Consider the following 24,900-nt stretch of genomic DNA (forward strand, 5'->3'; position numbering starts at 1 on the left):
AATTGTCACTATTAACCTATGAAGTTTATCAGGAATTGGAACTGTTGCTATTGATTTGAAATACTGGAACTGTCACTATTGTTGGGACTTGATGTTGAGCGCCTGCACAGATAACTACTATATAGGAAGACATAATTACTTTAAAGCCAGCAGAGAGCAGTGTAATTACAATTTCACAAAATGTTGTGACATTTTTGTAATTATGATTACGATGTAATGGAAAATGGAAACCATGGAATCATAAAAAATGACATGAAATTTCATGCAATTACAACAATTCAAAAAATGTCCATAATTACCAGGCACAAATTTTAATCGCTAGAGTCTATAGGCACAGATACTCAGGCACCGTAGACTTTGCCCTCCACAAACCCATAAACCCCCAGCAAACTGCACCATACGTATATACTGGGTGATCCAGCTTTCACCTATCCCCTACTTCCCCTGCCTAGTGTAAGTAACCACAGGTTAGAGCGGAGTTACTACCCATGTGACCGGCTCGTACTGATCTGAGGCTGGATGGGTGTGAACGGCTGCCCAGGAAGCTAACACCCGCAGACTTGTGTACACGCTTGATACTATGGAGAGTTTGTAAGTCCAATTTTTAACTTTGATTTTAAATTACTTATGGTTTTACACTATGGAACGTTTGTTTGAGTCCTAGTTGGAGCTGTATTGAAATCTACTGGAGATCAGATCATTGACCTTTCCCCCAACGCTATACAAATCCTACCTCCGGACCCAGGAGGCCAATGGGGTGAGTGCGGGCACATAGGGGGAGTGGCCCAGCACTGTGTTGGCGTTAGTCACTTTTGCACTTCACTGTGAAGAGTCACTTTTGGGTGGCGGTGGAGGCAATCAGTATTACAGAGATACGCTCAGGGGCGTAACAATTAGAGTTGGGCCGAACGGTTCGCCTGCGAACGGTTCCATGCGAACTTCCGTGGTTCGCGTTCGCGTCTCGCAGGCGAACCTTTGCGGAAGTTCGGTTCGCCCCATAATGCACCATGGAGGGTCAACTTTGACCCTCTACATCACAGTCAGTAGGCACAGTGTAGCCAATTAGGCTACACTAGCCCCTGGAGCCACTCCCCCCTACTAAAAGGCAGGCAGCAGCGACCGTTACGGTCACTCGTGTGCCTGCATTAGTTAGAGTAGGGCGAGCTGCTGCAGACTGTCTCTCATAGGGAAAGATTAGTTAGGCTTAGCTTGTCCCAGGCTGCATACCTGTTCTGTGAACCCACCACTGCATACCTGTTCTGTGAACCCACCACTGCATACCTGTTCTGTGAACCCACCACTGCATACCTGTTCTGTGAACCCACCACTGCATACCTGTTCTGTGAATCCACCACTGCATACCTGTTCAGTGAACCCGCCACTGCATACCTGTTCTGTGAACCCACCACTACATACCTGTTCTGTGAACCCACCACTGCATACCTGTTCTGTGAACCCACCACTGCATACCTGTACTGTGAACCCACCACTGCATACCTGTACTGTGAACCCACCACTGCATACCTGTTCTGTTCAGTGAACCCGGCACTGCATACCTGTTCTGTTCAGTGAACCCGCCACTGTATACCTGTTCTGTTCAGTGAACCCGCCACTGCATACCTGTTCTGTTCAGTGAACAGTTTGGTGTGTCAGTGTGAAGCAGTACCTTAATTACACTACCTGATTGATGTATACACATGCAAGATGTTTTAAAGCACTTTAGGCCTGTCATTTAGCATTCAATATGATTTCTGCCCTTAAAACGCTGCTTTGCGTCAAATCCAGATTTTTCCCGGGGACTTTTGGCGTGTATCCCACTCCGCTATGCCCCCCTCCAGGTGTTAGACCCCTTGAAACATCTTTTCCATCACTTTTGTGGCCAGCATAAATTTTTTTTTTTTCAAAGTTCGCATCCCTATTGAAGTCTATTGCGGTTCGCGAACTTTAACGCGAACCGAACCTTCCGCGGAAGTTCGCGAACCCGGTTCACGAACCTAAAATCGGAGGTTCGGCCCAACTCTAGTAACAATAGACCCTGCAAGGGATGCAGCTGCAGGGGTGCCCAGAAGCAACAGGGGGCCCAGTCCTAAGAGACTGCCAACTAAAGGCAAGGAGAGGAAAAACTTTCTGCTCTCTGCACAATTGTTCTAATGACTGCATCTGCTCAGCCACTGAAAACGAATCATACAAAGTTTTGTTGACAAAGATTTGTAGACAGTCCCTATTCAGTGTGCAGGGGAGGGGGCCCATCCAAAGTTTTGCAGGGGGGCCCAGTGCTTTCTAGTTACGCCCATGGATACGCTATGATTATATTGTCTCCTGCTTATTCTATATGCTGTGCTGGTCGTAGATGAGAAGAGAACTGCTTTCTACTGTGCTGAAGTTACCCCTAATTAAGGAACTGGACTGTGTTCTAATGTGACTGGGTGATATAGTCCCTCTTGCTTGTATTTTTTGACCCAGAGCGCGTTCTAACCTTTTTTCAATTTTATACTACAGAGTGTACAGTGTCTGTTTTTAGTACGTGAACCACAGACTAACGTTATTGTTCGTGAGCGCATGCACGTATCCCTTCCTAAAGTAACCACAGGTGCCCCTTAGTATTAGATAGCCAGAAGTATCCTCAATGTTAAGTAGCCAGGGAGCCCCCAAGTATTAGGTAGCTAGAGATGTCATAGGCTCATCAGTGGAATGCGAGAACCCAGTGAGTAACCTCTCATCTATGCTCTACTCAGGACTCTGCATTGGGAAGGAGGGAGGAAGGGAGACACGTGGAGCTGGGAGGGAGTCTCCTTTCCATCATCAGGCGCCTGTAGGCACATGCCTACAGTGCCTTATGGAAAATCTGGCCCTGATAATTACATTTACTCCCATAATTACCATCATTTTCATGACGAATTTCCATGTAAAACACGAAATTACAATTTTGGGTTACCTGTGATTTCTGTATTTTTGTGTAAAACATGAAATTAGGATTTTGTATTAACTGTAATTTCCATAATTTTGTGTAAAATAATGAATTATAATTTCCATTTTCTGTAATTTTCATCATTCAGATATATTACGGAAATACGGATGGAACTCAAAATTATGATTTCACATTACCTCACGAAATTATGAATTACGAAATTCCAAATTTTATGATTTCTCTGATGATTACGAATTACAATTTTGTGTCGTAACTGCAAATTTCATGTCGTAATTACGAACATGTGAAATTTTGGCTTACCCCTGGTGGAGACAAGGGTTGTGAGAAACTTGAAAAGTGACCTATTAGTCACATTGTCTGCCAAGAAGGTGGGCATTGTTGGTAAATGATTGGGAGGGAGGAAAACAATTGAATTCTCAAGTTAAGTTGAGGAGAAGCTAATTGGTCCCTCAGGAAAGTTCAAAGCCCTTCACACAGGACCCTTCTTCTTGCACATGGGTGTTTGAAACTAGACAGGCAGTACTGCCAAATTTCACAAACATTCCCTTTCAGTTATAAATACTTACCGTTTAGTATTTTACAACTGTTGTCTGTAGTGTCTTTCTTTTTTTTTCTCCACTAACTCCTCTGTCTCTATATATATATAGTTTGATAATCTTAGTCATAGCTCACACATCTATTTAAATTGATCCATGAATGATTAATTTCTGATTTCCATTGCAGATAGCGAGAGCTGCTTAAAATGTCCTGTAAAAGAGTGGCCAGATATGAAGAAAATGAACTGCGTTTCAAAAATATATGAATATCTCTCCTATGATAATAATATTATGATTTTAATATTTTTGTTTGCCTCTGTAATGCTTTTGGCTATGACATTATTTGTATTAGGAAACTTTATTTATTACTGGGATACTCCAATTGTGAAAGCCAATAACCGAACTGTGAGCTTCATTCTCTTGACTTCAAACTTCCTGAGTTTCCTCTGTGTCTTCTTGTTCCTCGGACATCCTGTGGATATAACCTGCATGCTGAGACAGGTATCTTTTGGGGTCTTCTTCTCCATTGCTGTCTCTTCAGTCCTAGCCAAGACTGTCACTGTCTGCATTGCCTTTAAAGCCTCAAAACCTGGTAGCTACTGGAGAAAATGGGCAACAGTCAAGGTTTCCAATTCTTTAGTCTTGATTTGTTCATCTGTCCAAGTTCTGATTTGTTTTATTTGGCTCTCAGTATCTCCTCCCTATCAGGAGTTTGACATACACTCTTTTCCTGGTAAGATCATCATTCAGTGTAATGAGGGGTCAGTGATCGGATTCTACTCTATGTTGGGTTATATGGGGTTTCTGGCAGCTGTGAGTTTTCTTCTGGCTTTCATGGTGAGGACATTACCAGACAGCTTTAATGAGGCCAAGTACATCACGTTCAGCACGCTGGTGTTCTGCAGTGTCTGGATTGCCATGATCCCGGCCTATCTGAGCACCAGAGGGAAATACATGGTGGCTGTAGAAATATTTGCCATCCTCTCCTCCAGCGCTGGAATATTAGGATGTATATTTTTCCCAAAATGTTATATTATGCTTTTCAAACCAGAGCTTAACACAAGAAAAGATATATGTGTCAGAAAAAAAACAGCCTGTACTAATTAATAATTTGTGGTGGTTTAAAAATTTTTTTGTTGTTGTTACTTTCATTTTAAATAGATTACACATTTGCACTTGTGTGCTTTTTTATTGTTATACATTTGAAATTGTGAATATCTGTCAAACTGCCTTGATACGTATGAATGAGTAATTTCCGTGGACGTAACAATAGGCTGTGGTTTCTATTAGTTACTCTCCTACTTGTTTGTCTTGTCTGTGCCAGTGTGGATGTTTGCTATCACTGGGGCAGCAATTAGATTGGCAAACATTTTGTCTGTCTGTTGTCTGTATTTGTGGCCTTTGTGGTGGACATCAGATGCTCAGTGCTGCAGTCACACTGAGCAACCATTCTGTCTTGTTTATTGTGACGGTTATCGGAAGCTGTGATTGTAAATAGATAGCGCTCTGCTTCAATTGTCTATACATCTATGGGGGTCCTCTTAGGGGCTGCATTCACCCAGCTAGTGTGACCACTGTGAGATTGGTCAATGCTCGCTCTCTGTCCCCTCTGGCCGACTGCCCGATCTTTAGTCTCGCTGTCCCCGCTGTATGTGCTCCCCTTCCTCGATGCAGTGCTTGGCTCTTTAAATGTGTGGATCACTCCTCAAATGAGATAAATCTCACATAGCGTAACTCCATTAAGTTAAAATCAAAGTTTTATTATAAATGGGTACTCACAAACGTATGGATATTACAGGGCTTGGAGTATTGATGGGCTCTCCCCCGTGCCTCTCCGGATAGGCTGGCCAGGCTTTTCATCAACGCCACTGTGGTTCTCCTGACAGTCCTGCTAGCTCCTCCCGACGTGTTTTGTCACATACGCGTGACTCATCAGGGGCGTTCCTGATGAGTCACGCGTATGTGACGAAACGCATCGGGACTTTGATTTTAACTTAACGGAGTTATGCTATGTGAGATTTATCTCATTTAAGGAGTGATCCACACATTTAAAGAGCCAAGCACTTCATCGAGGAAGGGGAGCACATACAGCGGGGGCAGTAAGACTAAAGACGGCATCTCACATTGGTCACACCAGCTTGGTGAGTGCAGCCCCTAAGGGGACCCCCATAGATGTATAGACAATTGAAGCGGAGCGCTATCTATTTACAATCACAGACTGCATAAGGGCATTTGCTGAACCCTAATAGAGCGCATACGGACATAAGGATGGTGTAGCATTGTATATGCTTAAATAACATCAAAGACTTCGTTAAGAGTGACAGTGTATCCATGTATTATCCCCATTGTCTTTTGTACCATTTTTAAAATTCTATACCTAATAACATTAACAAGAAGTTTTAAATCAGGATGATACCATTGATTGGCCAACTAAAAATGAATAAGAATAAACAAGCTTTCGGACTTGCAGCCTTCGTCGGGTTTACATCCTGTTAGTTTGCAGGCTGATGGTACAGACAGCTTTATACATGCAACATCAAAAGGGAAAAAAATCTGTTTATTCTTATTCATTTGTAGTTAGCCAATAAATGGTATCATCCTGATTTAAAACTTCTTGCTTTTACTGATGGCTAACATGGTACAATACCGTACTGCTACTAATAACTTTAGGAAATTGTATCTGGTCCTAGCAGTTGTAGCGTTGTACACCATATACACCGGTTATCGGAAGCTGGCAAGCATTCAGTCTGTCTGCTGTCTGTCTTTGTTACTCAATGTGGTGAACATCAGATGCTCAGTGCTGCGGTCGCACTGAGCAACCATTGTGTTTTGTTTATTGTGGCGATTATCGGAAGCTCAGAGCTGTGGTCGCTCTGAGCAATCTTGCTCCCTTTTCATAGCTCCTGGTGTGATCTGTGTAATCTCCTCCACAAGAGCATTCTGCTCTATTACCTAATATCACCCAGCTGCATAGTCTTGCTTGCTCTGGTGGTACTCTGGTTTTCTCGGCCTCAGCCGCTATACCTTGCACGTTAAGACCTTGGGGCAACCGAAGTCAGGAGACATATTCAGTGTCCTGTTCAAGCGGGGGCTTGTCTATAGGTGAAGACCGTGGGCCGAGCTCAGAGCTACGGCACTAGATAGGGGTATAGTGGCTGAAGGAAAACAAGAGATCTGCCAGGCATTACACATCCACTATTTGTTGCCACATTTTTTCATAGCAGGCTGCTCATGACTGATATGTTTATGGGCGCCTATGGCAGTTATTGTTAGGCGGATAAGGTTAGGCATGCAGGGGAGTTGGTAAAAGGAGTCATCAAGCAAGTAATAGTACCTTAGAGAACTACTTACCCAGAGCTTCCTCCAGCCCCTGGCAGCCGCTATGTCCCTCCCTGCAGCACCGCTCTCCACCACTGGCCCCCGGTCCCCAACGGTGCACAGGACGACCACTAGGTCATCCTCTATTGCCCATTATTGCACAAATACAATCCAAGTTTGCAGATTCTCTGATGCCGTTCTCCTCAGTGTTCCACCACCAAAACACCCAACAGGAAACGCACTCACCAAAGGCAATGTGACCAGGATGCCCCAGCACTTCAGGTCCTGGCTTCACTGCCACTGTACACATTCCACTTGTCCATGTACCTCAAATTAAAAGCCCCCCATAGCATAAATCAGTTTAAAAACACTTAGACTTTATTAAAATTTTACACTCACATGTCACCAGATGTCAACAGGTATAGAGTTTTATCCACAGGCTCTCCCCAGTTAGCCAAGCCGGGCTATGCTGCACACTGTCACAATCCACGTTTTCTGCCGTCAGCGACTCCCTGGTACGTCCAATCCCTGCTCGACTAGTTTCGTCACTCCCTCATGACTCATCAGGAGCAGGGGGATTGGAAGCCATACCAGGATATTTAAATTCCATTCACCAACTCTATTGGCCACTAGACGCAGCCCTCTGATTGGCCGCCACATGCTTACGTCTGCTGCTCTTTCTCTCACTGTTCCATTGTCGCGGATTACCATTGGCTCCCACCCCAGGCCACACCTCCTTCGCTCTGGTTGGCTGTATCAGACCTACAGCACCAACCCACTTCACTTCTATCTACTGCTTACGTCCGTCGGAAGCCGAGCTACCATTGGCTGCAGTTTGTTTATTGCAGCCATTCATCTTACTACATAGATCCACCCATTCTTACTACATAGATACACCCAACAAGGGAGAACTCGTTTACAATGTAAAATTCAAAATTGAGCACATCCCCACAACAGTACATACAAATACATATAACCCCATACCGTGCTACAAAATCTATGATCATTCTCAACCCATACTTGTGTTGTCAATACAAATTCCATGTACAAACCATTTTCTATAGGACAAAGTTTCTTTCCCCGATTATTCATGAACAATGGTTCTTTTCCACCACCAGGTCTTATCTCCAGAAGCTATCACTGTTCCTCCTATATTATAACCCAGACACTAGACATTTGCTGCTACCCATATGAATGCATCAGTTATCAGCAATAAAGCAATGTAGATCCAGCTCAATGTTATGACCCCCCGGCCTCATACATCCCATCCCGTATAGCCATTTAGTCTCTCTCATTGATATTTGTCTGACTTTATGACACCCTCTCCAGCTGTATTTCACCTTTTCCAATCCACAAAAAAATAAATGTTTGGGGTCACTGTTGTGTTGTTTACTAAAATGTTCTGACACACTGTGCCCTTGAAAGCTTCTTTTAATGTTCCTAATGTGTTCTTGTATTCTAGTGTTCAATGATCAGGTCGTCCTCCCTATATAGTGTTTCCCACAGCTACACCACACCATGTACACCACCCCTAAACTGTTACATGTGATGTTTTGTAATATTTTGAATTTACGCCCATTTGTAAAAGATACAACCTCTGTTTTATTCATACCGTGGGCCTCCTCACATGCTTGACACCCTTTACATGAGAAGAAGCCATTTTAATTCCAAAAAGGCAATCTCCATTATTTTGGACCCTCCACTAAACTTGGTGCTAATATCTGCTTCAAATTGGGGGGTTTTCTATATATAAACCAAGGGCGTTCAAGTAGTATGCCCTTTAGGACTCTATCTTGCTGCAATACACCCCAGTGCTTCCTGAATATGTTCTCTGCCTGCCTGTATTGTATAGAAAACTCTGATATAAATGTGACCTCTATCCCCCCTCACTCCCTCCCTCCAAATTAGTGCCCTTCTATCCCTTTTACCTATGTGAATCATCTCCCTGTGCAGTTCCTCTTCACCATAACCCTTTTCTACAAACCTGTCCACCAATATTTGTGATTGTTCCATGTAATCCTCTAATTTCGTGCAGTTTCTACATATGTGGGTGAATTGTCCCCTTGGCACTGCCCTCAACCACCAAGGGTGATGGCAACTCTTCAGTAATAGGTACCCATTCCTATCCGTGCTTTTGAAAAATGTTCTAGGGATCAGTATCCCCCTCCCCCCCCCCTTCTCAATTTTTATATCTAAAAAGTGTTTTCTTTTCATGTCACTCTCTGTGATTTGAGCAATATTTAGATCATTATCATTAAAAAATTCTACAAATCTGTGTAGGTCTTCATGTCCCCCTTCCCAAATAATAAATAGATTGTCAATAAATCTTTTCCACATGAATACCTTGTTCTCATGTGGACCTGTTCTCAAAATTTCTTCCTCCCATCTTCCCATAAATAAATTTGCTAGTGTAGGTGCAAATCCTGCCCCCATAGCACACCCCTTATCTGTACAAAAAATGGACCCCTATTCCAAAAGTAGTTTCTCCGTAATGCAAAATCTAGTAACTCCAGTATAAATTTTGTTTGTCTTGGGTCCATGGACCCTTCTTCCTCCATATAGTACTGCACTGCTTCAACCGCTGGTTGATGTAGTATGTTGGTGTAGAGACTAGATACGTCAGCTGTCACCATTATACTATTGTCATTCGGTCTTCCTTCCTCCAATATCTGCAGCATATGTTTGGTGTCTTTTATCACCTGAGGCAATCTGTGAACCAAGGGCTGCAAGAAAAAATCTAGGTACTGTCCCAACCTATGTGTCATGGAACCTATACCGCTTGGAATCAAAATGGCTTCTTCCCATGTAGAGGGTGTCAGGCATGTGAGGAGGCCCATGGTATGAAGAAAACAGAGGTTGTATCTTTTACAAATGGGCGTAAATTCAAAATATTACAAAACATCACATGCAACAGTTTGGGGTGGTGTACATGGTGTGGTGTAGCTGTGGGAAACAGTATATAGGGAGGATGACCAGATCATTGAAAACTAGAATACAAGAACACATTAGGAACATTAAAAGAAGCTTTCAACTGCACAGTGTGTCAGAACATTTTAGTAAACAACACAACAGTGACCCCAAACATTTATTTTTTTGTGGTTCGGAAAAGGTGAAATACAGCTGGAGAGGGTGTCATAAAGTCAGACAAATATCAATGAGAAAGACTAAATGGATGGATATACAAATGAGATGTATGAGGCCGGGGGGTCATAACATTGAGCTGGATCTACATTGCTTTATTGCTGATAACTGATGCATTCATATGGGTAGCAGCATATGTCTGGTGTCTGGGTTTAAAATATAGGAGGAACAGTGATAGCTTCTGGAGATAGGACCTGGTGGTGGAAAAGAACCACTGTTCATGAATAATCGGGGAAAGGCTCTTTGTCCTATAGAAAATAGTCTGTACATGGAATTTGAACCACGTAGAAAAGGGAAAGAAGACAGTCGGCACTACTCGGAGAAGTTGCCCTTTAGATATGCTGGGAATGACTTTTAAGGCACCTATATTCCATATGCGTGCTCAGGATGGCATAGCTCTATAGCATATCAATGTCACTGGGAAGATTGAAAAACATCCGGCACTGCATTGAAGAAATTGCACATTTATTGTGAACTCGTGCTCAAAAATGTTAGAATGCATACAGCAAACAATTCAACAAGAAGAACAATACTGTCCTACCATAGGTGCTTGGATGGCAGTGGGTGCTGGGTGTGATACTGGCTGCCCGTATCACACCCAGCACCCACTGCCATCCAAGCACCTATGGTAGGACAGTATTGTTCTTCTTGTTGAATTGTTTGCTGTATGCATTCTAACATTTTTGAGCACGAGTTCACAATAAATGTGCAATTTCTTCAATGCAGTGCCGGATGTTTTTCAATCTTCCCAGTGACATGTACATGGAATTTGTAATGACAACTCAAGTATGGGTTGAGAATGATCATAGATTTTGTAGCACGGTATGGGGTTATATGTATTTGTATGTACTGTTGTGGGGATGTGCTCAATTTAGAATTTTACATTGTAAACGGGTTCTCCCTTGTTGGGTGTATCTATGTAGTAAGAATGGGTGGATCTATGTAGTAAGATGAATGGCTGCAATAAACAAACTGCAGCCAATGGTTGCGCAGCTTCCGACGGACGCAAGCAGTAAGATAGAAGTGAAGCGGGTTGGCGCTGTAGGTCTGATACAGCCAACCAGAGCGAAGGAGGTGTGGCCAGGGGTGGGAGCCAATGGTAATCCGAGGCAATGGAACAGTGAGAGAAAGAGCAGTGGACGTAAGCATGCGGCGGCTAATCAGAGGGCTGCGTCTAGTGGCCAATAGAGGGTCCCCCTTCTTCAAGGCGTATGGTTACGTAACCATACGCCTTGAAGAAGGGGGACCCTGTGTGGCCCCCGAAACAATTGTCGGCTTTGTACCTCTTTGGCAACGCATGGCTCAATAAAAGAGCGTGAACTTATGGAAAAGCGGTGTGCTGATACATTTTTTCTGCAATCCCCCTTCTCCTCATGAGTCATGAGGGAGTGACGAAACTAGTTGGGCAGGAATTGGACGTACCAGGAAGTCGCTGATGGCGGAAAAAGTGTTTTGGTGGTGGAACACTGAGAAGAAACGGCATGAGAGAATCTGCAAACTTGGATTGTATTTGTGCAATAATGGACTATAGAGTGAACTGTGTCTAGGGATGTGCGCTGGACTGTAGATATATGTTTGTGTAAAGTATTTGCTATACTTAGTTGAGAGCGCACCCCACCCATGTTTGTATAGGAAACCGGAGCGCTTTGAACTACCATTGACATCCTCTATTGCACCTGTGTGAGCGGCGCTGTCAATCACTTCCATGTGGTCTGGAGCATACTGCTCAGGTGCAGTAGTTTTGTTCCTGCGCAGTATACTCCGGACCACATGGAGGTGATTGACAGCGCTACTCATGCAGGCGCAGTAGAGGACACTCGGCAAGGCACAGTCAGGGACCAGGTGCAAGCGGTGGAGAGCAGAGTTGCAGGGAGGGACATAGTGGCTGCCAGGGGCTAAAGGAATTCCAGGGTAAGTAGTTCTCTTGGTACTATTACTTGCTTGATGACTCCTTTAAGGTTAAACTTCGAAAGGGGGTGGTAAGGGTATGGCATCGGTAGGAGGAGGGTTCTATGTGAGAATAGAGTTAGATTTAGCTATAGTAACATATCGGTATAACTGACCAATATTTTTCTATCGTAATTAGCACTGCACATGGATGTACAGATATTCTACTATTAGCTATTTCTGGGCATCCCAATTTCTGGGCGCCTCTTTTGTAGGTACATTTCAACTGCTAAGACCTCTAACAAGACTTATTCACTTCATAATTGTATGAAAACAAAGTGACTGGTTACCTTTAAGTTCCTGCAATGCAAAATTAGACTACTGAAGAAAAAACAAAACAAAAAAAAACCCTTTTAATAAAAGATTAAAACAGTTATGAAAAAAGCAGATATATATATATATATTCTTTTTTTTTCTTGTTCTGCAGCTGAGCCTGTAGCTGTAAATCAGTGAAAGATAATGTATATAAGGTGCTGGTGACTGTGTGTCCCCATCCTGTGCTGAGGATGAGCAGAGCTGCCGGTGACAAGACTGTGTGACAGCATCTACTGGTGACAAGACTGTGTGACATAATCTGCTGGTGACAAGACTGTGTGACATAATCTGCTGGTGACAAGACTGTGTGACAACATCTGCTGGTGACAAGACTGTGTGACATCATCTGCTGGTGAAATGAGCTGGACTCCCCTACACTCTGCCTCTTACCTGCTGACACTCCTTCTCCCCATCACTTACTATGGAGCAGCCATAAGCCAGACTTCAGCCTCACCGTGCAGCATTGAAGCCCTGAAGCCTTTGTTTGAATATGAATATCATAAAGATGGTGATGTCATTATAGCAGGGCTAATCTCTGCTCACTACACTACTACTCCAGTCACTGATAACAGCCTTAGAACTAAACCCTCTTCTATGTGTAATATGTAAGTCAGCGTAATGTATTCTCTTTCTGTGCAATGGAAGCATCTGGAATCTGTCAGGATTGCTGAGAGCTGTGTGCTGCCCCTGCACATGTGTCACTTCTGCTCACCTACATTACATATCATTTGTAAAAGTATAATATTTTTTTGGGAGAACATTTAGTTTAAATTTTCACTTTATATTAAATGTGTATTTTAATTTTTTTATCATCCCTAATTGACATGTATAAATACTGTACATGCAAGGCAATAATCCCTTGGTCTTTGCAAAGGAAAATGCCATACACAGCACTTAAAGGATACCTGAGGTGACATGTAACATGATGAGATAGACATGTGTATGTACAGTGCCTAGCACACAAATAACTATGCTGTGTTCCTTGTTTTATTTCTCTGCCTGAAAGAGTTAAATATCAGGTATGTAACTGACTGACTCAGTCCTGACTCAGACAGGAAGTGACTAAATGTGACCCTCACTGATAAGAAATTACCCTTTTTCTTTCTTTCTTGCTCTCGGAAGCCATTTTCTGCTAGGAAAGTGTTTTATAGTTGGAATTTCTTACCAGCGAGAGTCACACTGTAGTCACTTCCTGTCTGCGTCAGGACTGAGTCAGCCACTTACCTACCCGATATTTAACTCTTTCAGGCAGAGAAAGAAAAAAGGAACACAGCATAGTTATTTTTTGTGCTAGGCAGTGTACATACACATGTCTATCTCATCATGTCACATGTCACCTCAGGTATCCTTTAAAGCAAAACTGAAAAGTAAAAAAAAAAAAAAAAAAAACACGAAGTGTTTCACTTACCTGAGGCCTCTGCTGACCCCTTAAAGCCTTCCTGTCCCATGCTGGTCCTCCATGATCCTCCATTCTCCCCAGGGCCTGAGCTACCGTAGGAAATAAAAATGGGCAATTGCCCCAGAGCCTGTAGGGGCCCCCAAGTTGTCCCTCCCCCATCTTAACTGTTGCTCCCCAGGGACTCTGCAGAGTCTGTTAAGTTGGGAGGTGATTGGGGGAGGGTCAGTAGCCAGCTCAGGGGCCCAGGAGGAAAATTTGGCTGCAACAAAGGGCCTCTAATGTTGCTTTTTGGTCGGGGGGTATCTGTTGGGGGCCCCCAGGCTAATTTTGCCCTAGGGCCCAATTGTTACTTGAATCAGCCCTGGTTCTCCCGCCACCAGCTACTTTCGGTTTGGTAGTAGTGGCAACTGCGCCTGCACACCGCGGGCCACGCGTATCTTTCTTTGCATTCCCACCCGCTATTAGCACAGGATGCTATTGCAGACTGGAACGTGAGGAAAGATACGTGTGGCTCGGGGCATGCAGATGCAGTTGTCGTCGACTTACAAGTGAAAGTAGTGAAATTAGCTGGCGGTGGATTGTGGAGGACCAGTGCGGGACAGGAAGGCTGCAAGGGGCTGGAAGAAGCACCAGGTAAGTGAAGTGAAACACTTTTTTTTTTTTTTACTTTTCAGTTCCGCTTTAAAGGACATCTGAAGTGAGATTGGATATGGAGGCTGCCACATTTATTCCGTTTTAAGCAGTACCAGTTTCCCGGCCATGCTGCTGATCATCTTTGCCTAATACTTTTAGCCATAGATGCAGAACAAACATGCAGCAGATCAGGTGTTTCTGACATAATTGTCAGATCTGACTTGGTTAGCTGCATGCTTGTTTCTGGTGTGGGTCCAGAGCCGGGACAAGGTCCTCCAGCACCCAAGGCTGAGACACCAAAGTGCGCCCCTCCATCCCTGCCACCCCAGCCGTCACACACTGATTGCTATTAGACTAAGAGGCGCCACAGGGCCCCCAACCTCCCCAACACCTTAATCTCTAGTTATCTGGCTTGCAGTCACTGCTATGTATCCCCTTTTCTTATTTCTTTCTGCTTCAAACACAATTAGGAATGACAGCTGAATGAATTCTGCACCCCCTCTTACACTGCACCCTGAGGCTGGAGCCTCTCCAGCCTATGCCTCGGCCCGGCCCTGTGTGGGTCAGACACTACTGCAGAAAAATAGACCAGCAGGGCTGCCAGGCAAATGGTATTGTTTATAAATATGACAGCCTCCATATTTTTCTCATTTCAGTTGTCTTTTAAGAGGAGATTTAACCAGCTATATTGACAATGGTTAAAGCGGATCCGAGATGAAAAACTAACTATAACAAATAACTTGTCTACATATCTTATCTAAAGTTTAGATTATTTCTTCCTGTGATACGACAGCAGCCATGTTGTTTGTAAACATTACACAGAGGCAAGCTTTTCTGTATCTTGAGCACCTGTGAAAAAAACCTACTCCTCCCTCCTCCCCTCTGCCTGTGAAATCAATGGCTAGTAACACCTTCTCCTCCTCCTGCCCAGACGGAGCTCCCATGAGCCCTTGCGACTGTCAAAGCTCTCTGAAAACCTGTGGGCGTGGTTTATTTAGTTTATAGGGAATCAGGGTATTAAAACAAAAACAAAAAAAAGTATTTGGTTTGAGGAATGCCCTATAAACAATAGGAAAGGAACACAATTATGCAATGAGTAAAAGTTCACCTCTAGTCCACTTTAACGTGAAATATCTTACCACAGAATGCAAATTTTATATTTGCATGTGAATTCTATATTTGTATGTAAAAAGACTTTTGATGCTTTACATAACTTACAAGGTATCCACAGTTATAATACAGGAAAAAAGGTTGCCGGTGCTCTTGTGGTAAAAGGGGCTTAGGTGCTTTAGGGTTAGGCATCGGTAGAGGGAAGTTTAAAGCGGATCCGAGATGAAAAACTAACTATAACAAGTAACTTGTCTATATATCTTATCTAAAGTTTAGATAGTTTACACAGCATATCTAGCTGCAAAACTTTAAAAAGTGTATGATTATTTATTCCTGTGATACAATGAGGGCAGCCATGTTCTTTTTGTCATATTGTCACAGGCTGAGGGCTGGAGATGCTATCAGCTTTCTTCAGTCCCCTCTCCTCCTCCCTCCTCCCCTCTGCCTTTGAAATCAATGGCTAGTAACACCTCCCCCTCCTCCTGCCCAGACTGAGCACCCATAAGCCCTTGCTTATAAACAATCGCTTAAGCGCACATCCTATTTCATATAAAAGTCCACATAAACATCATTCAGGAGTTCTCAATGCTATTTTCATATGCAATTTCTTGATCTCTTATGCCACCATCACCATGGACACCCAACAGTAAACACACTCACCAGATGTATTAGCCACTGCTAGACTGGCCAACCATGCACAAATCCAGGAGCCTCAGTACTTCAGGATCCTGGTACCGCTGTGATGCTGTCCATTTAGACCACCATCATCCTCCCCATAATCCATGCAATGTACCTCAAAGAAATAGCCTCCATAGCATAACTCTGTATAAAACTTAAAACTTTAATTATAAAATTGCACTCACATGCTCCAGAATGTATTGCACATATAGAGTTTTACGGGCTCTCCCCCGTTGCCAGGCAGGGCACAGCTCGTGTTGGGTCCTCCTGTTCCCCCTCCACTCAGCTTGCAGACACCACCGCCTCCACCGGCCGTTCGCTTCCTGGTATGTCCAACCTCCCGCCCGATCGATTTCGTCACTCCCTCGTGACTCATCAGGGGCACGGGAGTTGGACTCATTACCAGGGTTTTTATATCCTTTTACTGGAAGCTAATTGCCTCTTTCTTCCTCTTCCGTCCGCGTCATACGCGTCATGACATACGCATGATCACATGTCTCCTTCCATCTCTTTCAATTGGTCGCTTCCGCACTCACTACATGCGTCATTACGTCCGCGTTCGGTCGCCTTTTTCCCGCGTCATACGCGTCATCATTTATGCGTCATTCGTCCGCGTCACATGCGTTAGTACGTTCGCATTATACATGTTATCTCTCGGGCTGCCCTGATTGGCTGCCTTTTTCCGCGTCACATGCGTCATGACGTACGCATTGATTTTAACTAGTTTGCAAGCTGATTGGTTGTCCCCTTTCCCACTTCCTGTCTTCGGGACCTCCCCGTCCTATCCCAGTTAACCCTTCATGTGGGTGCATTCCACACTCAGGGCAACTGTATTTAAAGCATGTAGTATCCTTATTTCAAGAAATGTGGGTAAACATTATGTTGTTACCGGGGCCACCCCTTCCTATACTATTGCCTTACAGCCCACCCTGCAAGGGAGAAGGCCCGTTTACATCATCTGTCCATATTCCTTTACATACACATTAATTAAGACCCCCCCCCAAACCCTACTCACACTATCCACACTGCATTACATAATCTTTAAAAATCATATTATCCTCTATATCTTATGTACTCCCTACCTTATCTTGTTATTCTCTTGTCAATTATCAGCTATAAAGCAATTAAGATCCAGGTCAATGTTTAACTCTCCCGGGTGCAGACTCCCCAGCCCATATATCCATCTTGTCTCTTTCCTGGATATGTGTCGTACCTGGTGACAACCCCTCCACCCATATTCCATCTTTTCAAGACCAGAGAAATGTAACCCCCCCCCCCCCCCGGATTGCATTGGTGGTGGGTTCTAAAGTGTTCTGATACACTATGTCCTCCAAACCCTTTCTTGATATTCCTGATATGTTCCATCACCCTAGATTTTAATGCCCTGGTAGTTCTGCCTACATATTGTTTCCCACACCCACACCATAACAAATATACCACCTCCACTGTGTTACACGTGATATTCTGTAGTATCTTGAACTTTGCCCCATTTGCATGGGATGTGACCTCATTTATCTTGCTACCCTTAGCCTCTTCACATGCCATGCACCCCCTGCACGGAAAAAACCCTTTTTGGTGCCAGAAGGCTTCCTTTTTATTCTTAGGCCCCTCTACCAGGCTGGGTGCCAATATCTGTTTTAAATTCGGGGCCCTTCTGTATATAAACTGGGGGTCTCTGGCAGGATCTTCTGAAGTGTTCTGTCCTCTTTCAATATGTGCCAGTGTCTCCTGACTGCATCCTCCATTTCTCTATGCTGGCTGGAGAATTCTGTAACAAATGGTATACAGACTCGCTACGTCTGCAGTCACCATAATACTTTCATTATTAACCTGATTGTCTTCCAGTATTTGCAACATGTGTTTCGTATCTTTGATTACATATGGTAGCTTTTTTACCAGTGCCTGCAGTTAAGAATCTATATATTGTCCCAACCTGTGGGTTATAGACCCAATCCCACTTATTAATAAGTGGGATTGGGTCTATAACCCACAGGTTGGGACAATATATAGATTTTTAACTGCAGGCACTGGTAAAAAAGCTACCATATGTAATCAAAGATACGAAACACATGTTGCAAATACTGGAAGACAATCAGGTTAATAATGAAAGTATTATGGTGACTGCAGACGTAGCGAGTCTGTATACCATTTGTTACAGAATTCTCCAGCCAGCATAGAGAAATGGAGGATGCAGTCAGGAGACACTGGCACATATTGAAAGAGGACAGAACACTTCAGAAGATCCTGCCAGAGACCCCCAGTTTATATACAGAAGGGCCCCGAATTTAAAACAGATATTGGCACCCAGCCTGGTAGAGGGGCCTAAGAATAAAAAGGAAGCCTTCTGGCACCAAAAAGGGTTTTTTCCGTGCAGGGGGTGCATGGCATGTGAAGAGGCTAAGGGTAGCAAGATAAATGAGGTCACATCCCATGCAAATGGGGCAAAGTTCAAGATACTACAGAATATCACGTGTAACACAGTGGAGGTGGTATATTTGTTATGGTGTGAGTGTGGGAAACAATATGTAGGCAGAACTACCAGGGCATTAAAATCTAGGGTGATGGAACATATCAGGAATATCAAGAAAGGGTTTGGAGGATTTAGGGCCTGATTCACAAAGCAGTGCAAAGTGTTTGCACGCGAGTGAAAAGCCCTTTATCACGCCTAAACTCAGTTTAGGCATGATAAGAAGAAACTCGCGCGAATTTTCCGCGCGCAAAGTTTTGCGCACGCGCAGCGCCCCCGCTTCGCGCGCAGCGTCCATTAAGCCCTATAGGACTTTGCGCGTGCGCGGTTGTGCGCGCAAAACTTTGCGCGCGGGAGCTTCGCGCGAAGAGCAGCACAAATCAGTGATAACTAGGTGGTGCAAAGGTTATCACGCCTAAAGTCTTTTAGGCGTGATAACTGAGTTATCACCGCTTTGTGAATCAGGCCCTTAGTGTATCAGAACACTTTAGAACCCACCACCAATGCAATCCGGGGGGGGGGTTACATTTCTCTGGTCTTGAAAAGATGGAATATGGGTGGAGGGGTTGTCACCAGGTACGACACATATCCAGGAAAGAGACTAGATGGATATATGGGCTGGGGAGTCTGCAGCCGGGAGGGTTAAACATTGACCTGGATCTTAATTGCTTTATAGCTGATAATTGACAAGAGAATAACAAGATAAGGTAGGGAGTACATAAGATATAGAGGATAATATGATTTTTAAAGATTATGTAATGCAGTGTGGATAGTGTGAGTAGGGTTTGGGGGGGGGGTCTTAATTAATGTGTATGTAAAGGAATATGGACAGATGATGTAAACGGGCCTTCTCCCTTGCAGGGTGGGCTGTAAGGCAATAGTATAGGAAGGGGTGGCCCCGGTAACAACATAATGTTTACCCACATTTCTTGAAATAAGGATACTACATGCCTTAAATACAGTTGCCCTGAGTGTGGAATGCACCCACATTAAGGGTTAACTGGGATAGGACGGGGAGGTCCCGAAGACAGGAAGTGGGAAAGGGGACAACCAATCAGCTTGCAAACTAGTTAAAATCAATGCGTACGCCATGACGCATGTGACGCGGAAAAAGGCAGCCAATCAGGGCAGCCCGAGAGATAAAATGTATAATGCGTACGTACTGACGCATGTGACGTGGACGGATGACGCATAAATGATGACGCGTATGACGTGGAAAAAGGCGACCGAACGCGGACGTAATGACGCATGTAGTGAGTGCGGAAGCGACCAATTGAAAGAGATGGAAGGAGACATGTGATCATGCGTACGTCATGACGCGTATGACGCGGACGGAAGAGGAAGGAAGAGGCAATTAGCTTCCAGTAAAAGGATATAAAAACCCTGGTAATGAGTCCAACTCCCGTGCCCCTGATGAGTCACGAGGGAGTGACGAAATCGATCGGGCGGGAGGTTGGACATACCAGGAAGCGAACGGCCGGTGGAGGCGGTGGTGTCTGCAAGCTGAGTGGAGGGGGAACAGGAGGACCCAACACGAGCTGTGCCCTGCCTGGCAACGGGGGAGAGCCCGTAAAACTCTATATGTGCAATACATTCTGGAGCATGTGAGTGCAATTTTATAATTAAAGTTTTAAGTTTTATACGGAGTTAAGCTATGGAGGCAATTTCTTTGAGGTACATTGCATGGATTATGGGGAGGATGATGGTGGTCTAAATGGACAGCATCACAGCGGTACCAGGATCCTGAAGTACTGAGGCTCCTGGATTTGTGCATGGTTGGCCAGTCTAGCAGTGGCCAATACATCTGGTGAGTGTGTTTACTGTTGGGTGTCCATGGTGATGGTGGCATAAGAGATCAAGAAATTGCATATGAAAACAGCATTGAGAACTCCTGAATGATGTTTATGTGGACTTTTATATGAAATAGGATGTGCGCTTAAGCGATTGTTTATAAGTATTTAGGTCTTGCCGGACCTTGTAGTAGCGCACTCCGCTGGGACTTTTTATAGTTTTTAAATTTGTATCAGCTATAGCGCTTTGATATTATGTTACATAAGCCCTTGCTACTGTCTGAAAATGCCAAGGCACTCTGAAAAGCTGTGGGCGAAGCTTGTTTAGCTTATAGGGAATTCAAGTTTTAAAACAAAAACAAAAAGGTATTTGGCTTGAGGAATTCCCTATAAACTATAGGAAAGGAACACAATTATGCAATGAGTAAAAGTTCATCTCGGATCCACTTTCAGGGTTAGGCATCAGTAGAGGAAGGGTTCAGTGTAAGAGTAACAATAACAATAATAGTTTTATAGTGCTTTTCTCCCTGGGAATTCAAAGTGCTGTGACATGCATTATACAGTCTCAGGGGAATCAGATAAAAAAAAAGGAAAAAAAAATAAGCTTGCGGAAAGAGGTGAGTTTTTAGCGTTTTCTTGAAGCTGTCCAGAGAAGGAGCCTCTCACACTGACTGTGGAAGTGAGCTCCATAGAGTAGGGGCTGCATAGCAAAAGGGATAGGTTAGAACATTAAACTTTACCAATATTTTACTATTGGAATTAAGTAGTAATTAAGTAGTAATTTTACCAATATTCTACTAACAGCAAACCTCTGCACCCTTTTTTCCAGGCGCCGTTTTGACATGTATGTGTAGGAAGGTGATACCTTGATTTAGTCAGGGGGACTTCATGTCCTCATGACCATTTTTACTCTGAATTGAGATGTAGAGAGGCTCAAAAGGTCTTGCTCAGAGAAGTGTGTGTTTACATTCCTCACTTGTTACCATTAAACACAAGATAACATTATCTCCAGTATGAATGTGTCCAGCTTTCCTTCCAGGGAGCTTTTCTGTCCTGTGTTTAACTCTTTGAATGCTGTTCTAGTAAAAAAAATGCTGGCAGTATATAATTTGATTTAAATAATGTTTTAGGGCAAAGAAGAATTGCTGGGTTTCATTTTGTTTTAAGAGCTAATACTGCCATTGCGGGAGGGCCTCTTTAGGACCTTTATGGCCCAAGGGCCTGGAGTGGTCGCAACCTCTGCATTCCCTATTACTAAACCGTGGTGAAAGAAGACAGACTAGTTACATAAGCAATTTTTTTTATTATTTTTAATAAAACTTCACTTATTTTCTTAAAAAAAAAAAAAATAATAATAATATACGTTCACTGATTTTCTTTTTTAAAAATATCCTGCTTGTTTATACCTTGACCCTTGCACAGTCTCATAATTGAACACTATAATTATTATTATTATTATTATTAATATTAGTAGTAGTAGTAGTATCTATATATATAATAGAGTAAGTGCCTCAACCTTCAAGCAAGAAGAAGTACTTTGCATGAGAAAATTTATGCGTGCTCAAACACCAAGTTAAAGGCCTCTTTTCCACGGACTGTTGAGCTGTGTGCTCAGCAAGCAGTTACCAGGCAGCAGTGAGCAGATACCAGGCAGCAACAAGCAGTTACCAGGCAGCAGTGAGCAGTTGTGAGAGTTTGAGAGGCATTTCACTGCCTATCAACACTCCATGGAAAAGAGGCCTTACCCTAGCAAGTCTGGCTTTGCAAATCCGGCCTAATTTGCTATTCATGAGGCAATGCTCATGCAAATGCATGCACAAACCAATACCGCAAAGCGGTCACCCTGCTACATGCTACATTAGCACTATCCAGGAGCACCATGGGGAGGATTCCCAATGCCCCCTTTTTATACAACCAGGGGACCACAGGGTCCCAGGCTCTCTCACTGCCTGGGATCCACAGCGGCACCCCAGAGGGATAGGCTGGGTGGCGCAAGTGTGCCAGCGCCGGGGAGAGCCGTCCGCACCCACCTCCCAATATTAAAAACAGGCACTTACCTTAACGTCCATTGCGTTCTGCTACATGCGCATTAACTTGGGGGCACCACATGAGAAAGGAGAGAAGCATGGGTCACCCCGAGCTTTAGAGCTCAGGGCTGGCTCACATACAGCACTCCAGAGGGGGGGAGGACAGGCGCAGACAACATTCTCCAGCGTTCACACCACCGGAGCAAGCCATCCACCACCTGCCTCCAAAGGATACAAACTGCACAAAATGCTTTCCATGAGAAAATTAATGTGCATGTAGCAGAACGCAATGGACGTTAAGGTAAGTGCCTGTTTTTAATATTAGGAGATGGGTGCGGACGGCTCTCCCCAGTGCTGGCCACGCTTGGGGGGGTCGGCTGCACCACCCAGCCTCCCCCTCCGGGGTGCCGCTATGGTTCCCAGGCAGCGAGAGAGCCTGGGACCACGCGGTCCCCCCGGTTGTATAAAAACGGGGCATTGGGAATCCTCCCTGTGGCGCTCCTGGATAGTGCTAATGTAGCATGAACTAATTCCTGCAGGGCGACCGCTTTTGCGGTATTGGTTTTTTGACATAGTTTGGCATGCGAAAGCAAATGCATATTTGCACGAGCATTGCCTCATGAATAGCCAATTAGGCCAGATTTGGAAAGCCAGACTTGCTAGGGTTAAACTTGGTGTTTGAGCACGCATAATTTTTCTCATGGAAAGCATTTTCTGCAGTTGTATCCTTTGGAGGCAGGTGGTGGATGGCTTGCTCTGGTGGTGTGAGCCCTGGAGTGAGTTGTCTGCGCCTGTCCTTCCCCCCCTCTGGAGTGTTGTATGTATATGAGCCAGCCCTGAGCCCTAAAGCTTGGGGTGACCCATGCTTCACTCCTTTCTAATGTGGTGCCCCCAAGTTACTGTGCATGTAGCAGAACGCAATGGACGTTAAGGTAGTAAGTGCCTGTTTTTAATATTGGGAGGTGGGTGCGGACGGCTCTCCCCAGCGCTGACCACATTTGGGGGGGGGGGGGGGGGTCGGCTGCGTGCCCTCCCCCTCCGGGTGCCGCTGTGGTTCCCAGGCAGTGAGAGAGCCTGGGACCCCGTGGTCCCCCCGGTTGTATGGGAAGCCTCCCCGTGGCGCTCCTGGATAGTGCTAATGTAGCATGAACTAATTCCTACAGGGCGATCGCTTTGCGGTATTGGTTTTTGGACTCTGCATAGTTTGGCATGCGAAAGCAAATGCATATTTGCATGAGCATTGCCTCATGAATAGCCAATTAGGCCGGATTTTCAAAGCCAGACTTGCTAAGGTTAAACTTGGTGTTTGAGCATGCATACATTTTATCATGGAAAGCCTACTTCTTCTTCTTGCTTCAAGGTTGAGGCACGTACTCTATTAGATAGATAGATGCGGCGTATGCTACGACGCAGGTTGGTTAGTTATTATTGTTATTATTATTACAACAAAACATTCATAAAGTACATTTCGCCTGTAGAACCCAAAAGCACACAAGCTTATCTCAGATCAGTACGTAGTGATGAGTTACAGTGGAGAAATAAGTTATGTGACCATGAATGCCGGATTAAACAGGTGGCTTTTCAGTCTTGAGTTAACCAGTTCACCCCCAAGGTTTTCTACTCTAATTATTATTCCCTAATAATTTTATTACTACTTATCACAAGAAAATGATCTATACCTCGTTTTTTTCGCCACCAATTAGGCTTTCTGTGGATAGTACAATTTGCTAAGAATTTTTTTTATCCTAAATGTGTTTTAATGGGAAAAAAACAAAAAAAATGAAAAAAATAATAATTATTTCTCCGTTTTCAGCCATTATAGTTTTAAAATTAAACATTCTCGTGAGGTTAATACAAACACCGTTTATTTGCCCAGCTGTCTCGATTATTAAACCGTTTAAATTATGTCCCTATCACGATGTATGGCGACAATATATTATTTTGAAATATGGGTGTTATTTTTCTGTTTTTTTTTTTGTTCTGGCCATAATTACCAGCCCCTATGTAATAAATTAAAATTAATTTTCCCCCATAAAATATAGATTAAAAAAGCTAAGACCCTAAGGCAACTATTTGTTTATTTATTTTAAGCTGATTTTTATTTACAAGTGTTTTTTTGGGGGGGAGGGAGGGTTGGAAGTGTTATTTTATTAATAGTGTGTATGTACTATGTACATGTGTATATATATATGTGTAATATACTTTTTGGCCACAAGATGGCGCTAGTGAACACTCTCCCGTATAGGAAGTGATCACTTTTTTTTTTTTTTTACTCTTTATTAAACTGTAACATTCCCTGTTTTATGAATGGACGCGGCCGCTGTTTGCGGTCGCGTCCATTCACTCCAGTAATGGCGGCGCCGGTAATGGCGGCGGTAGCGGCGCGCACACGTGCGGAGCGGCGGCGGGAGCGCGTGACGTATTAAAACGTCATGTTGCCATTAACAGGCAAAAGCATGACGTTTTAATACAATAAATTGCCATTAAATGGTTAAACACCTCTAGGTCTGGAGATGACTTGATTGGGCGTGGCAAGGCCTTCCAAAGAGTAGGGGCAGCACAGCAGAAGGCATGGCTCCAAATGTTTTAAGTTGAACTCTGGAACTGGTC

The 24,900-nt window shown here is 43.9% G+C and overlaps 1 protein-coding gene across 1 annotated transcript in view; it reads left to right on the plus strand.

The window, feature by feature from the left end:
- Positions 1-24,900, plus strand: part of LOC137531552 (vomeronasal type-2 receptor 26-like) — a 52,611-nt gene that overhangs the window by 10,445 nt on the left and 17,266 nt on the right. The window contains exon 3 of the mRNA XM_068251785.1: positions 3,653-4,542. Within this exon, the coding sequence (XP_068107886.1) occupies positions 3,653-4,542 (890 nt within the window). The remainder of the gene's footprint in view (positions 1-3,652; positions 4,543-24,900) is intronic.

Source organism: Hyperolius riggenbachi, chromosome 1 (genome assembly GCF_040937935.1).
Source record: "Hyperolius riggenbachi isolate aHypRig1 chromosome 1, aHypRig1.pri, whole genome shotgun sequence".
NCBI classification, from domain to species: Eukaryota; Metazoa; Chordata; class Amphibia; order Anura; family Hyperoliidae; genus Hyperolius; species Hyperolius riggenbachi.